This window comes from Poecilia formosa, unplaced genomic scaffold (assembly GCF_000485575.1).
Source record: "Poecilia formosa unplaced genomic scaffold, Poecilia_formosa-5.1.2 Scaffold364, whole genome shotgun sequence".
Lineage (NCBI taxonomy): Eukaryota > Metazoa > Chordata > Actinopteri > Cyprinodontiformes > Poeciliidae > Poecilia > Poecilia formosa.
Window position 1 is genome coordinate 384,195 of NW_006800303.1, and position 13,279 is coordinate 397,473.

Sequence of the window (13,279 nt, forward strand, 5' to 3'; positions counted from 1 at the left end):
GCCCCCTCTGGTGGATTTGGGCGACAAGAAGATCATGTGTGAACTTGACAGGTGGGAGTTAAAAGTATTTGATCTAAAGTTTGCTGTTCATTTTCTAAATTTGTATATATAAAAAAAGTTTTGGATAAAAAATACATTGTTGGGCCCCATTGATATAGAGATTTTTTTAAAATAAATCTTTTATTACCTCGTCTTATGTTGCTTAGATAAGTATTATAGGTGTTGTGTACAAACAGTTACAAAGTCAGCCTTCTATCACCTGAAGAACATCTCCAGGATTAGAGGACTGATGTCTCAGTGAGATCTAGAGAAACTCATCCATGCATTTATCTTTAGTCACATTGATTACTGCAGCAGTGTTTTCACAGGTCTGTCCAACAAATCAATCAAGCTGATACATAACTCTGCTGCTCGCGTTCTCACTAAAACCAAAAAGATGGAACACGTAACACCAATTTTAAAGTCCCTACACTGGCTCCCTGTAGCTCAGAGAATATTCTTTAAAATACTGTTGTTGGTTTATAAATGACTGAACGGCTCAGCACCACAATACATTAAAGATCTTCTGTTGTTGTATCAACCTTCCAGAACCTCTCAGGTCTTCTAGTTCTGGTTCTGCTCTGCATCCAGAACCAGAACCAAACGAGGAGAAGCAGCATTCAGCTTCTATGCACCACAAATCTGGAACAAACTTTCAGAAAACTGCAAAACAGCTGAAACACTTTTGTCCTTTAAATCTAGACTAAAAACCCACCTGTTTAGAGTTGTATTTGAAACGTAATCAATTACGAATTTAGTGATGGCACTTAATGTAATGTTTTGATTGTTGAGTCTATGTTGCATGACTGTGGTTTTGTGTTTATGATGTAAAGCACATTCCTGCTGAAATGTGCTATACAAATAAAATTTGATTTGATTTTTCTTTTCCCTCTGATGTCTGACATTTTATTTATTTTTATTTTACTTTATTTTTTTTATTGTCATCTTATAATTTGATGTGTGCCCTAAACCTGTAAGACTTGACATCTTGTACATACATGAAAAGTTATTCTGTACATTTGTTCAAAAAAAAAAAAAAGGGTAGCGTATGGATGGTTTCACGACACTCGGGGAAAGTTTTTCAACCAAAATACCTTAAAGTCCAGTTCAGGTGGCCATTTCGACATGCACGTCCATGCGCCAGCCCAGTAAGCGGCGGTACTACACCCACAAACTGAATATAAACAACTCATGATGACACAGGGCTTCCGGTTTAGTTCAGTTTAGATGACGCTTCTCTGGTGGAGTTTGGAAACAGCTGCGTTTACATTGTAGTGTCCAGCGCTCGGTAAGCCTGAACAACCACTGACACATTTCTTCTCATTTATTTTGTGGTCCAGTTTCCGCCATTTTAGATACTAATGAGCTAATTGAAGCCGGAGACAGTTTCCAGATAAAGACAGTGGACTGTCGGCTGTCCAGCTAGCTAGCTGCTAGGTCGTTAGCACTGCTGTAAACAGATGTGATGTTGTTGAGAGCCGGAGGCTGATAAGCTGAGGAAAAAAAACAACAACACACACTATCAATCTGAGCCCTCGTTGTTGGCGTCCACCAGAGACTGACTTAGTGCTCTGTTTGATTAGTTTTATTTTGGGATTTTAGCTTTGTTTCCTCGTCGGTCTCTCAGTTTCTACGGTGAAGTAGATTAAACTGAAAGGCTTTAGCGGTTGTTGGCTGTTCACCCAACACAGCTGAGGATTAAAAACACAGAAGTGTCGTCAGGTTTTCGATTATTTACACCCTTGAAATACTCCAGAAGAAGTTAAAATACCTTCCATATGGTAAGAGCTTAAATATATAAGAATGGAGTCAAACTAAATGACAAGTGATGTTTTTCGACATTAGGAAAATCACAGATGTCTTGACCAGCCATAGTAGAGCCCTGCGTTAGTATGCAATACATGTATCCCACTGGGACCTCATGTTATAAACTAGCTAAAGAAAAATTACAAAATAGAAGAAAAACTCTGAAATAGTTGTCAACATTTTCTTGTGTAAAGCTCTTTAAGATCAGACAGAGAGCATCTACATTATTTTTTATGTTGTGCCACAGATTTTTTTTTTTCAATTGGGTTTAGGTCTGGTCTTTGACTAGGCCATTCTAGCACATGAACATGCTGCTCACTGTATCTCTGGCTCCATGTTCAGAGTGGTTCTCCTGATGGAAGGTAAAACTTCCACCTCAGTCTTCTGCAGGTTCTAACAGGTTTTCCTCCAGGATTCTCCTGGATATATACTTTGTCCATATTCAAGCGTTAATACTGGCCACAGCATGATGCCGCCTTTACCGTTTTTCACCATTATGATGGTGTGTGTAGGGTGATGTGCAGTGTTAGTTTCCCACTGTACAGAGTTTTGCATGCAGGCCAAACATTTAATTCTCTCTTCACCTTGTTGCACGTTTGCTATGGCAAACTTGAGTCTGGGTGACTGATTGCTTTATTTCAGATAGATGTGTTACTTTCTTAGTGAGGCGGTGTGGTTGACCCCGATGCTAAGAGAGTCGCTGCCAGACTGTGATTGGTTCCTTCCTGAAACAAAATGAGTCATTAAAAAAAACAAATACAGTCCCAGTAATCTGTTGAACTAATCATACACCTTAGACTGGATTAAGAATTTCATGATGATGAAACTGTGCAATACTGAATTAATCACCACACGGCATCAACATGTTTATTCATACCTTATTTATTCACCTTATTGATTTCATTATTGTGATTTGTTACGCCATCTAGCCATGCTGGTCCTTTTACTGCTCCATCTATTTGATGTTAATGTGTACACTCAGCTGACAGTAATTCACTGTGACTGGCTACTTGTTTGATCTGGGAAAATGACCATCATAAAATGGGGAAGTACAGAAAACCCAAACAGGACAGAGGAGCAGTGCCTGCTGTTGAATATTCATAAAATGGATATTCATAAAAATATCCATTTTATGAATGTTTTTATGGAGAATAATTCTCCCTTTTGCCTTTCCACCATGTTCCAGACACCACTAGGCTCACTAAATCTCCCCTTCTCTTCTGTTATCATTTTGTATCTTAAAGACTAACTGCTGCTTTATGAATAATCTTTATCTTACCAAAGTAAAATTCTAAGAAAAAATGTGGAATTCCAGAAATTTCCAAGACTTTTTAAAAATGACTTGAGTAGGAGCTATATTTAGCCTCTGAGTGGGTTCAGCTTTTGAGTCATTTGTCTTGGGACTTTCCTTCCACTTTGTAAATTTGTGCTCGTAATTATATCTGTCACCATAACGCATTTTGCTGGACGATAAATTATCCCAGAAATGATTACGATAAACAATATTATTGTTGTTTGAACACTATTTTCAAATAATATATAGATAATTGTATAATAATAGTTCAATGTTGCTCTCTTAAAGACCAATAAGCTTTAATTTTTTTTAAAGAGCTGGGAGATGTTTTAATTACCCAAAGTTAAACACAACAACCAAAAATGATAAATAAAAGGTGTGTATTTACATTAATCTGATTACATCATAGTTTCAGCTCAAGTTTTCACACTCTGTCCAGGAGGAGATTAATTCACAGTTTTTCTCTTCTCTGTGTAGAAGCTGTGGCTGTGGGAAGCAGCAGTCTCTGACTCACTGAGGGTTCTTACCTGGAAGTCCCCCCTCCACAACACACACTCACACAGACAGTAAGTGGCACACTTTGACCTCACACATACTTAGGTTGCATCAGCTGCAGAATTTCTGATGCAATGATGCCGTAATAAAAAAAAAATCATAACATAGAGTAAAGTCTGTTCTGTGATCAGTGAGGCCACAGGCTGGTAGGGTAAGCAGTGAGCGTAGCAGCCAACAGGATCTTAGTTTTGTTGCTGATGACATGTCTGTGTTCCTCTGGGCTCTTCCAGGTTTACTTCAGAGTGCCATCATGGTGCTGGCCGACCTGGGAAGGAAGATCACCTCGGCGCTGAGGTCACTCAGCAACGCCACCATCATCAATGAAGAGGTAGGACACACAGTGTGGCGCCGAGCGCTACTCTTTGTTCTGGAAACTACTACTGAAGAAACCTTACAGGTTTTATTTAGTTTGACCTGAAGTAGAAGAGGCTTCTAGAAAGGGAGCTCTGTTCTCTAATGAGGTTCATGTTGAGCTGGCTTGGAAATAAAATCTCTGATTTCTTTCATAGCAAATCTGTTTTTAGAGCTGTTGTAGATACGGGGGGAAAAAAGGAGTAAATTTCTGCCAAAATGTCAGAAGTTTTTGAGATCTCAGAAATTTTCTAGAAATTTTCTGAGCTCCAAGTTGAAAATTTGCCAGAAAACCCCCTGAAAGTTTGAGATTAATCTCTACAATGGTCCTAATACGCCGTTATAGATTTTCTATTTTAGTTGATTCTTTTTCCCTTGCTTACTTTTTATCCAATGTTGACTTTATAAATTTATGGTATTTGTACTGAAATATTAGTGAAATCCAGGTTTACTGCAGATCTGTGTAATACCAACTGCTCTCTCTTAAAAACAAGGTGAAAGAATGTCATGAATAATGAACAATTATTCCAGAAATGCTCCTTCAGGCTCATGTATAAAGGAGACATTAAATCAGCTTTTTCCCTTCAAATATTACGTTGGACAAAGCTTCTGTTTCTTTTAATAAATCTTTTAAAAAAATGTAGCGTCTTGTGCTATGGTGCACTTTTACAGTTAGAGGAGGGCAAAAAAGAAATGGTGGACTAAATGAGATGTTTAGATTGTGTTTATCTAGGTTTTCTTTAAAGGTAACTTTCAGGATCATAGTTTAAATTGAATTTAAATCTTTTGTGATAAATTAAAATTTCAGTTTGTCCACAAAGAAGGAGAAAACAGTTGGATTTGGTTCCTAAAGAAGAAATGGGAGAGTGGTTCTTCAGGAGTTTGTTTGTTTTTATCCTCCCAGGTGTTGAACGCCATGTTGAAGGAGGTGTGTGCTGCTCTCCTGGAGGCAGACGTTAACATCAAACTGGTCAAACAGCTGAGGGAAAACGTCAAGTAAGCATGGTGCAGCTGGGTTCTGGTCTCGTTCTCCTGGGCAGAACCCGGCTGTTAGCAGATCCTCTGTCTTCCCCCTGCAGGTCTGCCATAGACCTGGAGGAGATGGCCTCAGGCCTGAACAAGAGGAGGATGATCCAACACGCTGTGTTCAAGGAGCTGGTGAAGGTAGGTCCATAAGTCATGAGAACCATGAGTTCCAGCTGCTGTGAAGTGTCCGTGTGTGTGTGACGTGTGTGTGCTCTGTTTCAGCTGGTTGATCCCGGCGTGAAGGCCTGGACTCCAACCAAAGGCAAGAACAACGTCATCATGTTTGTTGGTCTGCAGGGCAGTGGCAAAACTACAACCTGCTCCAAGGTGACTGCACACACCTGACACACACTCTCCTAAAACACCACATACATTTTACAGTTCTTCTAAACGACTAAAAAAGGCTGTTTTCTCTCATTACTTATGTTTACAGACTTAAAGCTGATCAGACCTTATGGAACATTTTCCTCTTCCTTTTTTGAAGCTTCTGTTATCGCAACTGTTCAGTATTGTGGTCCAACCCTTGAATAGTAGCACCAAAACCTTCAATGATGTAGAGAAAAGAACATTTAAAACAATCAGGATATGAAACAGTCCCCAGAAACTCTGAGCGAATGTTATAATCAGAAGAAAGTAAAACTGAACTTGTTTACTAAAGTATGCTAGGCACAAAACCCCTAAATGTTATAAAACCTTTTTTATACACATGTAGAAAAAAAAAAAGAATGGAATTAACAGAGATAACAGACGTTTGTCTTAGTTCCAACTAAATCTGAATGAACATCTGTTGAGCCTGATGAAGATGTGGATAGTTAATGTTCCCACAACCTGAGATGAGTTTCAGTTTGGAGTCACTTGGTTTAGATGTGGCATTCTGATGGAACCCAGACAATTAAGGTTAATTAACAGCTTTTAGTAAATTGTGCAAGAAATTCTATTGAAACCAGATATTTACATGAAAGATATGGAAATCAAAATCTTTCCTGTTTTAGGACACTTAGAAATAACAAAATATTTACTTGCTAAATCCCTGGGCGAGGCATTATTTAAACATTTGTTTTTAATTTCTTCAAAATCAGAAGATTGCATCCATTTCCTCGGTATTTGGTGGAATTGCCTGTGAAAATGCATCAACATTGAGTTGGTTGTCCTTAATTAATTTTCTAACTAAATTACTAGCATGTTAAGAGTTCATGTCTGTTTAGATTGATCTTGTTTGTGCTATAAAATGCCACCCTATGCAAGGAAAATGCATAATAATGCCCTTAAATAGCCTCCTTGCTTTCTTCTTTGTGCTGTAATGAAATCTGTTTCTCACCTCCAAACCTCCAGATTGAACCCAGATCATCCTAAAATGTTTCTCCAGAATTTAGCTTTTTTATTTTTTATTTTTTTAACAATCCAAGTCATTTATTTTTTGGCATCAATTTAGAAATATTCACAAAGATTTTTGTGAGATTTTTCCTCATTACATCCCTTTAAAACTCTACATATAGAAGAAAAAGAAGAGGAAAAAATAACAAGCAGACAGACTGGTCAAACAAATATTTTTATTCCTTAAAGAACTTAATTATCGGCAGAGTAGTAAAAGTTAGAAACACTGCCACCTGCAGATGGGAGGTAGCAGCCACAATTTGCAGTAAACTCACATTTACATGTTGACGTAAAAAAAAGACAGAGATCTGCTGATTTTGCGTAAATTTCCGCGATTGCAGATTTGCGAAAAACTGGAGGAACTGTTAAATGATGGCCACTGTGACACACAGCTCTAGACCTTCATGTCTGTGTTCCACTAACAGCAGCTTCTCCCAACAGCTCGCTTATTATTACCAGAGAAAAGGCTGGAAGACTTGCCTGATCTGTGCTGACACCTTCAGAGCAGGTAGGCACACACACTGCCTGTAGCATTACCTAGCATGGTGCGTCACTCTTTATCCAGATGATCTATAAATAAACAAACATCTTCTCTTTGATGTGAAAACTCCTCTCTTGTCTCTAAGGTGCCTTCGATCAGCTCAAACAAAACGCCACCAAAGCCAGAATACCTTTTTATGGCAGGTGAGCGTTCCTGTGCTGCTTCCCCTGTTTGTAATTAGCCCCTGGTACCCCTCTGCCCCCTCCCTCATTCTCCTCATGGTTCCCTGTTTGTGTTGGGTTCAGTTACACTGAGATGGATCCTGTGGTGATCGCCGCTGAAGGCGTCGAGAAATTCAAAGGCGAAAACTTTGAGATCATCATTGTGGACACGAGTGGAAGACACAAACAGGAGGATTCACTGTTTGAGGAGATGCTGCAAGTGTCCAACGCAGTGGTGAGTACCTGAACTCATCACCACAGAGGATCAACTTGACGGAAGTAAGGACTCACCAATCCACTTTTTTCTGAGATTTAGTACCGGCCAATATGATAGAGAAACAGCTGAACTGACTTAAAACATTTATTTTTTTAAAACACAGACATGTATGTACTGAATTACAAATGTATCTGATGGCTGTGCACCAGAACAGCACACCAAAATACACCAATAGCTTCAGTAGCTTGGTCAAAGATGGAAAAACAACTTTAATTTGTTCAGTCAGTGTAAATAGGAGTAGAACAGCCAATGTAAAATGAATAATAAAAAAACAAACTGATAAAAGAAGAAGTTGACTACCTCGGTCAAACATGTAAAAATAAACTGTAGCAAACATTCTTTTAATGGTTCAGAAAGAGCAAATAGAAATTCTAAATATAATGTAAAATAAATAATAAAGCATGATGTTATTCAGAGCACAAAGCATAGAATTAGACTGAATAGATCTACCCTCATGGAATGGGGACATTGTCATGATACCTAATCTATATTTTTTTCAAGATCAATACAGATATTAATAACTGATTGGTTCATCTCTAGTGTCTTAAGTTTTATTGGTGTCTAAGGACTTTTTTTTTCTCTACTGTTATGATATATTTATGCTCCTCCTTTCTCTGTTCCCATAGCAACCTGATAACATTGTGTACGTGATGGATGCTTCCATTGGTCAGGCTTGCGAAGCCCAGGCTAAAGCTTTCAAAGACAAAGTGGACGTAGCGTCGGTCATCGTCACAAAGCTAGATGGACACGCCAAAGGAGGCGGAGCTTTGAGCGCGTAAGAACCTCTGCTGCACGGCGCTGCTCGGCTGGTTGGCCCGCGAGCCGATGGTTGACCCTCACTCTGTGACATTCTGTTGATAGTGTGGCGGCCACCAGGAGTCCCATCATCTTCATCGGAACAGGGGAACACATCGACGACTTCGAGCCGTTTAAGACTCAACCTTTCATCAGCAAGCTGCTGGGTAAAAACCTTCTGTGTTTCTGCTCTGACAGCACCTGCTGCTTCTACCAAGAATGTAACTCTGTTAGTTAGATGAAGGTTAGGGTTGGTTAGTCTTTCTAACATCTGATCACTGCCTCTGGGGAAAATGACCTTTCTTTCGAACCAAGTTGTAGGGATTCTTTTCAGTGGAGCTCAGTGGAAACTTTGAGTTAAATTTGGATCATAATTTGGATCATATGTAATTCCATCCCGTAGTGCTTCATAAAAAAACAGAGATCTACCCAAATAGTTAGAATTCCCAGGGTTCCAGCACAGACTAGAAAGAGTTTGAAAATTAGTTTTGTTTGCACATTTTATATCCTGTCCCTTTTTTTTTTTGGTCTTTTTCCATTCATCCATCTGTCCTTCTGTAATTAAGACCTGATCTCTGTCGAAATAACCGCTTTAAGTTGATCAGTAGGATTGGACAATATGTTTGAGTATTGACTTGAATACTGTAGGAACAATGATTTAGTTCAATTCAAATCCAAAAATATTTTATTAATACCACACAAGTTTCATGTTGAAGTCAGGTGGGAGGGATGCAAACGAACATTATATTTTTATTTCTCATGTAGTGTGTTTTATTTCTCACAGACTACAAGTCCCACAGAATAAAGCACATTGGTCCTTTTGTTGTTGTTATTTTCCACCTCTACATTTAAATCTGCTGTTGAACCCATGCAGACACGCAGCCAGAGTTCTGCATCAAGTCAAAAGATGGTTTGTGTTGCAGGAATGGGTGATATTGAAGGACTGATCGACAGAGTGAACGAGCTAAAGCTGGATGACAACGAGGAGCTGATAGACAAACTGAAACACGGTGAGAACCCAGACGCCTCCACTGCAGAACCTGCTGCAGACACAGCGACTCACTCCTGATCTCTGACCTGCAGGTCAGTTCACGCTCAGGGACATGTACGAGCAGTTCCAGAACATCATGAAGATGGGGCCCTTTGGACAAATTATGGTAACTGAAGACTTCCTCTCAAATTATCTTAAAGGCGACCTATTATGCTTCCTTGAACAGGTTGGGACAGTTCTGTGGACGACAAAACAAGTTTATCACATTTGTTGCACAAATCATTCTTAGGGCCTCTGTCACTTTAAATTCAATAAGCTGCTTCAGCGGTAAAACCAACTGACCAAGCTTGGGTTGGTAGGAAATGGCACGTTGTGACTTAACAGTCGGGAGGTTTTTGAAACGGCTCATTTTTCCAGACACCAAAAAGCATAAACTTATTGACAAAAAAATGGCTGTTTGTTCGTTTTCTCTTTAAAGCGCTTGGTCTGTATTTAGAAGCAGTATTTCGCTTAATAGGTCGTCTTTAAGCCCGTTCTTTTCTTGCTGTTTGCATTTCTTCATGTAGCTACTGGATTTCTGTTGATGTGTAAATAGTAAAACTATGTTGATTCAGCATCTGTATGAGTAGATGCTGTTAGTTCCATAAGTTGTATGCAACCCTAACTATACAATGTTCAAAAGGGCTGATATGCTATAATCTAATACATAATGACCTTATTGATGATTGATCTGAGAACCTTGAAGAGGAGTCGCGTGTCTCTCTGTCCTGACTCTGGATCTGTGTGTGCGTGTGTGTGTGTGTGTGTGTTGCATTCAGGGTATGATTCCTGGCTTCGGTACAGATTTCATGAGTAAAGGAAACGAACAGGAATCAATGGCCAGATTGAAGAAACTCATGACCATCATGGACAGCATGAATGACCAGGGTAACACACACTGTGACACCTACTCTCTCTCTCTACTGTTCTCTGAATTTGTCAAGCAGATCTGAATGTAGATGTTAGTTTGAACGGGATTTCTGATTACCTCAACCTATGAAAGATTAACGGAGAGGGTGAAGTCTCTGACTGACCTCACTATGTTTGCTTTACAGAACTGGACAGTAAAGATGGAGCGAAGCTGTTCAGTAAGCAGCCCAACCGGATCCAGAGAGTGGCCCGTGGATCTGGAGTTGCCACCAGAGACGTTCAGGAGTTACTCACTCAGTACACTAAGTTTGCTCAGATGGTGAAAAAGATGGGAGGCATCAAAGGATTATTCAAAGGTACCAGTGAGCCACAATTCATGCCTAGAGGAGACTGATCTGGTTCTGATGTAGTGATGCAATCTTTCTTAATCAGAAGAGTAATGTTGGATGCTAGTTGTGTTTGAGCAAACCACTGAACAACACATCTTCCCTTGCTTTATCAGTTTCTGACCGGATGGAAATAACATGTCTGGATATTTAATAACCACTTTTAAAGGAGGACTGTGTGAATGTAGAAAACTATGAATCACTTTGTAAAATCTGCTGAAGGATGAAGTGTAATTTGATTATGCAACACTTCCCAAAATCATGACCTGAAAGAAGAGCAAGAAAAAAAAAAAAACTCAAGGTTTTTAGAAAATATGAGCATCCCAGGATTTACACGCTAATGTGTTTGTGATGTTTGGTGTTCCAGGAGGAGACATGTCCAAAAATGTGAACCCATCTCAGATGGCCAAACTGAATCAGCAGATGGCCAAAATGATGGACCCTCGGGTCCTGCATCATATGGGTAAGACCTGCTCTCCAGCACAACTCCCACAGTCAACATTCATCCACAGCTCACCTCACACCTTCACTTAATGAAAGAATTCTTTAATTATATAGAGCTCATAAAAAGACTCAAAAACAGATGTGAAGGAGTTGGAAGATGTAGAGAAATACCAAAATGCCTTAGTAAATCCAGCAAATCAGTCCGACACAGTTGCTGAGCAATGTTAACTTCACAGCCTAGTATTGTATAAAAATAATTTAAAACTACAGTTTGTTGACATAAAATGGAAAGTTTTTTTTTTTAATTCTGAGTACCTGATAGAGGAAGTATTTCAAATGGAAATAATAGGTTTAGGAAACCTCACAAGTTAAAGAAGCTTTCACAGATTTATAGTAATTAGCTTTTACAAAGAAACTTCTTGATACTATTCATCCAGGAATATTAGATCTGATGTATTCCCATTGCTTTTAATAAAATCTGGTTGTTTGTCAGTTAGGCTTTACGTTACAAAAACTCCTCAAGTTATTAAGAGGGGCCAAGGTCAAGAGAATCAGCTGTTGATGAATTTTACAGATCAGAGTAATAAATGAGTGCACTGTTCCAACATGTCCTGCCTAAAGTCTGTTAGCAGCATCATCAGCCTGCACTGTCTGAACAGAAATTAGTTTAATTGATGAACAACTTTTATTCATTTTCTCTTTAATGCCAGAAAATATTTAAATAAATCTAACTCGCTTGTAAATGTGTTATAAAAAATAAACATTATAAAACAGACTTTCATGCACAAAGCTGATAAAATTACTAAAACAATACAGAATAAGATGTATTATTATGCCCTAGACATTAACGCCTAGTGCTCAGAAAGCAAGATCATACTGACTTTTTTTAAAATCCAGAAAATCCAGAAAATCAACAATCCAGATTTGGTTTTAAAAGCAGTTGGAGTTAAAATGGACTCCACCAGCTTGATGAGTTTTGCTTCATGTTGTTATTTTTTTCCTGCACATATTTAAATGTCTCACAGCTCATCAAACAGTTAAACTTGGTATCATTCTGTTATGTTTGTGTGTTTTAGGAGGCATGGCTGGTCTTCAGTCCATGATGCGTCAGTTCCAGCAAGGAGCCGCCGGCAACATGAAAGGCATGATGGGATTTAACAACATGTGACCTCCCACATAGCTGATGCCTTAATACAGAAGAGGAAACTCTTCTCCTCCTTGCAGGTGGAGGAGGTGGGGCAAACCCTGTCTTTTGCTGCTTTGCACCAACAAATAAAATACAGTTTGTCCTTTAAGAAAAACAGTGGAGGGTAAATTGTGAGTTTAAAGGAATAGTTGAACTTTTCAGTAAATGTTTTTGTTTGTCAGAGAAACCTCGAATGCTCCTCGGTCTTGTGGAAGATGAGCTGATATTTAACGGGCCTCATTACCTTTGGTTGGTAAAAATGTTTCCATGTAAAATTAAAACATAGTTTGAACCATTACAGGAGTAAATGGCACAGGATGAAATTGAGTAGTGACAGTATTTTTGTCATAATAAAAAATTTTTATTGCATCATTTTAAACCTGGTGTGTATTTATTTCATTGAGTGATAAAATTACACCAAGTTTAGCTGTTTTAAGGTTTTTAAACTGTGTGGGCTGCACAATGGCGCAGTAGGTAGGACAGCAAGAAGGTCCTGGGTTCGATACTTTAAGTCTCCCTAGGTATGAGTGTGTACATGGTTGTTTGTCCTGTCTCTGTCCAAGTATGAGGGTGTGCATGGTTTGTCCTGTCTGTCTCTGTTGCCCTGCAATGGACTGGCAACCTGTCCAGGGTGACCCCGCCTCTCAACCGAAATGTCTTGCTGGAGATGGGCACCAGCACCCCTCCAGACCCAACTAGGGACAAGGATGTAAAAATGGATAGATGGCTTCTAAAACGTTTAGGAAAGCCCTGATGTTGATTATGTAGCTTTGAATTAAAAGAAAATTCTTTAACAAACAAACCAGATCTCAGTTCCATGTTCATCTGTTCAGTTGTTCTTTGTGGGGCTGATATTTTGAGCTGATGTTCAGCATTGGTTTTCTGCCATTCAGACTGCTTTGCATGTTGGGTAAAGCATCTTTGTCTGGATCTCCTACATGGCTTTTGGTGAACTGAACTTATTTTGACCTCTTTAAAAAAAACCAAAAAAAAATCATCCATCATCTTCTTCAAGATGATGGATGTCGATAAAAGCTTCGACTTAACTTACAAGAGCAGAGCTGCAACATCTAACACCTCTAATAAGCAGAAATAACCTGACAAACTTTGAGCAGCTCCGTGTTTCACCAGTAATAGATCAATT

General features: G+C 39.0%; 1 protein-coding gene across 2 annotated transcripts; it reads left to right on the forward strand.

Annotated features, from left to right (window-relative positions):
• Positions 1-1,220: 1,220 nt before the first annotated feature.
• srp54 (signal recognition particle 54) lies at positions 1,221-12,514 on the forward strand. 2 transcript variants are annotated; one of them, XM_007574911.1, is made up of 17 exons: positions 1,221-1,327; positions 3,617-3,705; positions 3,925-4,022; positions 4,950-5,041; positions 5,125-5,209; positions 5,294-5,398; positions 6,887-6,953; positions 7,072-7,129; positions 7,232-7,382; positions 8,051-8,199; positions 8,286-8,386; positions 9,143-9,229; positions 9,303-9,376; positions 10,029-10,137; positions 10,305-10,475; positions 10,873-10,968; positions 12,026-12,514. In XM_007574911.1, the coding sequence occupies exons 3-17, from the start codon at positions 3,945-3,947 to the stop codon at positions 12,115-12,117; spliced, it is 1,515 nt and encodes a 504-aa protein (XP_007574973.1). In that variant the 5' UTR covers positions 1,221-1,327; positions 3,617-3,705; positions 3,925-3,944; the 3' UTR covers positions 12,118-12,514. The 2 variants fall into 2 exon arrangements, with proteins under 2 accessions (XP_007574973.1, XP_016517733.1); XM_016662247.1 differs by having other exon boundaries at positions 1,231-1,327; positions 3,620-3,705.
• The last annotated feature ends 765 nt before the right edge of the window (positions 12,515-13,279 follow it).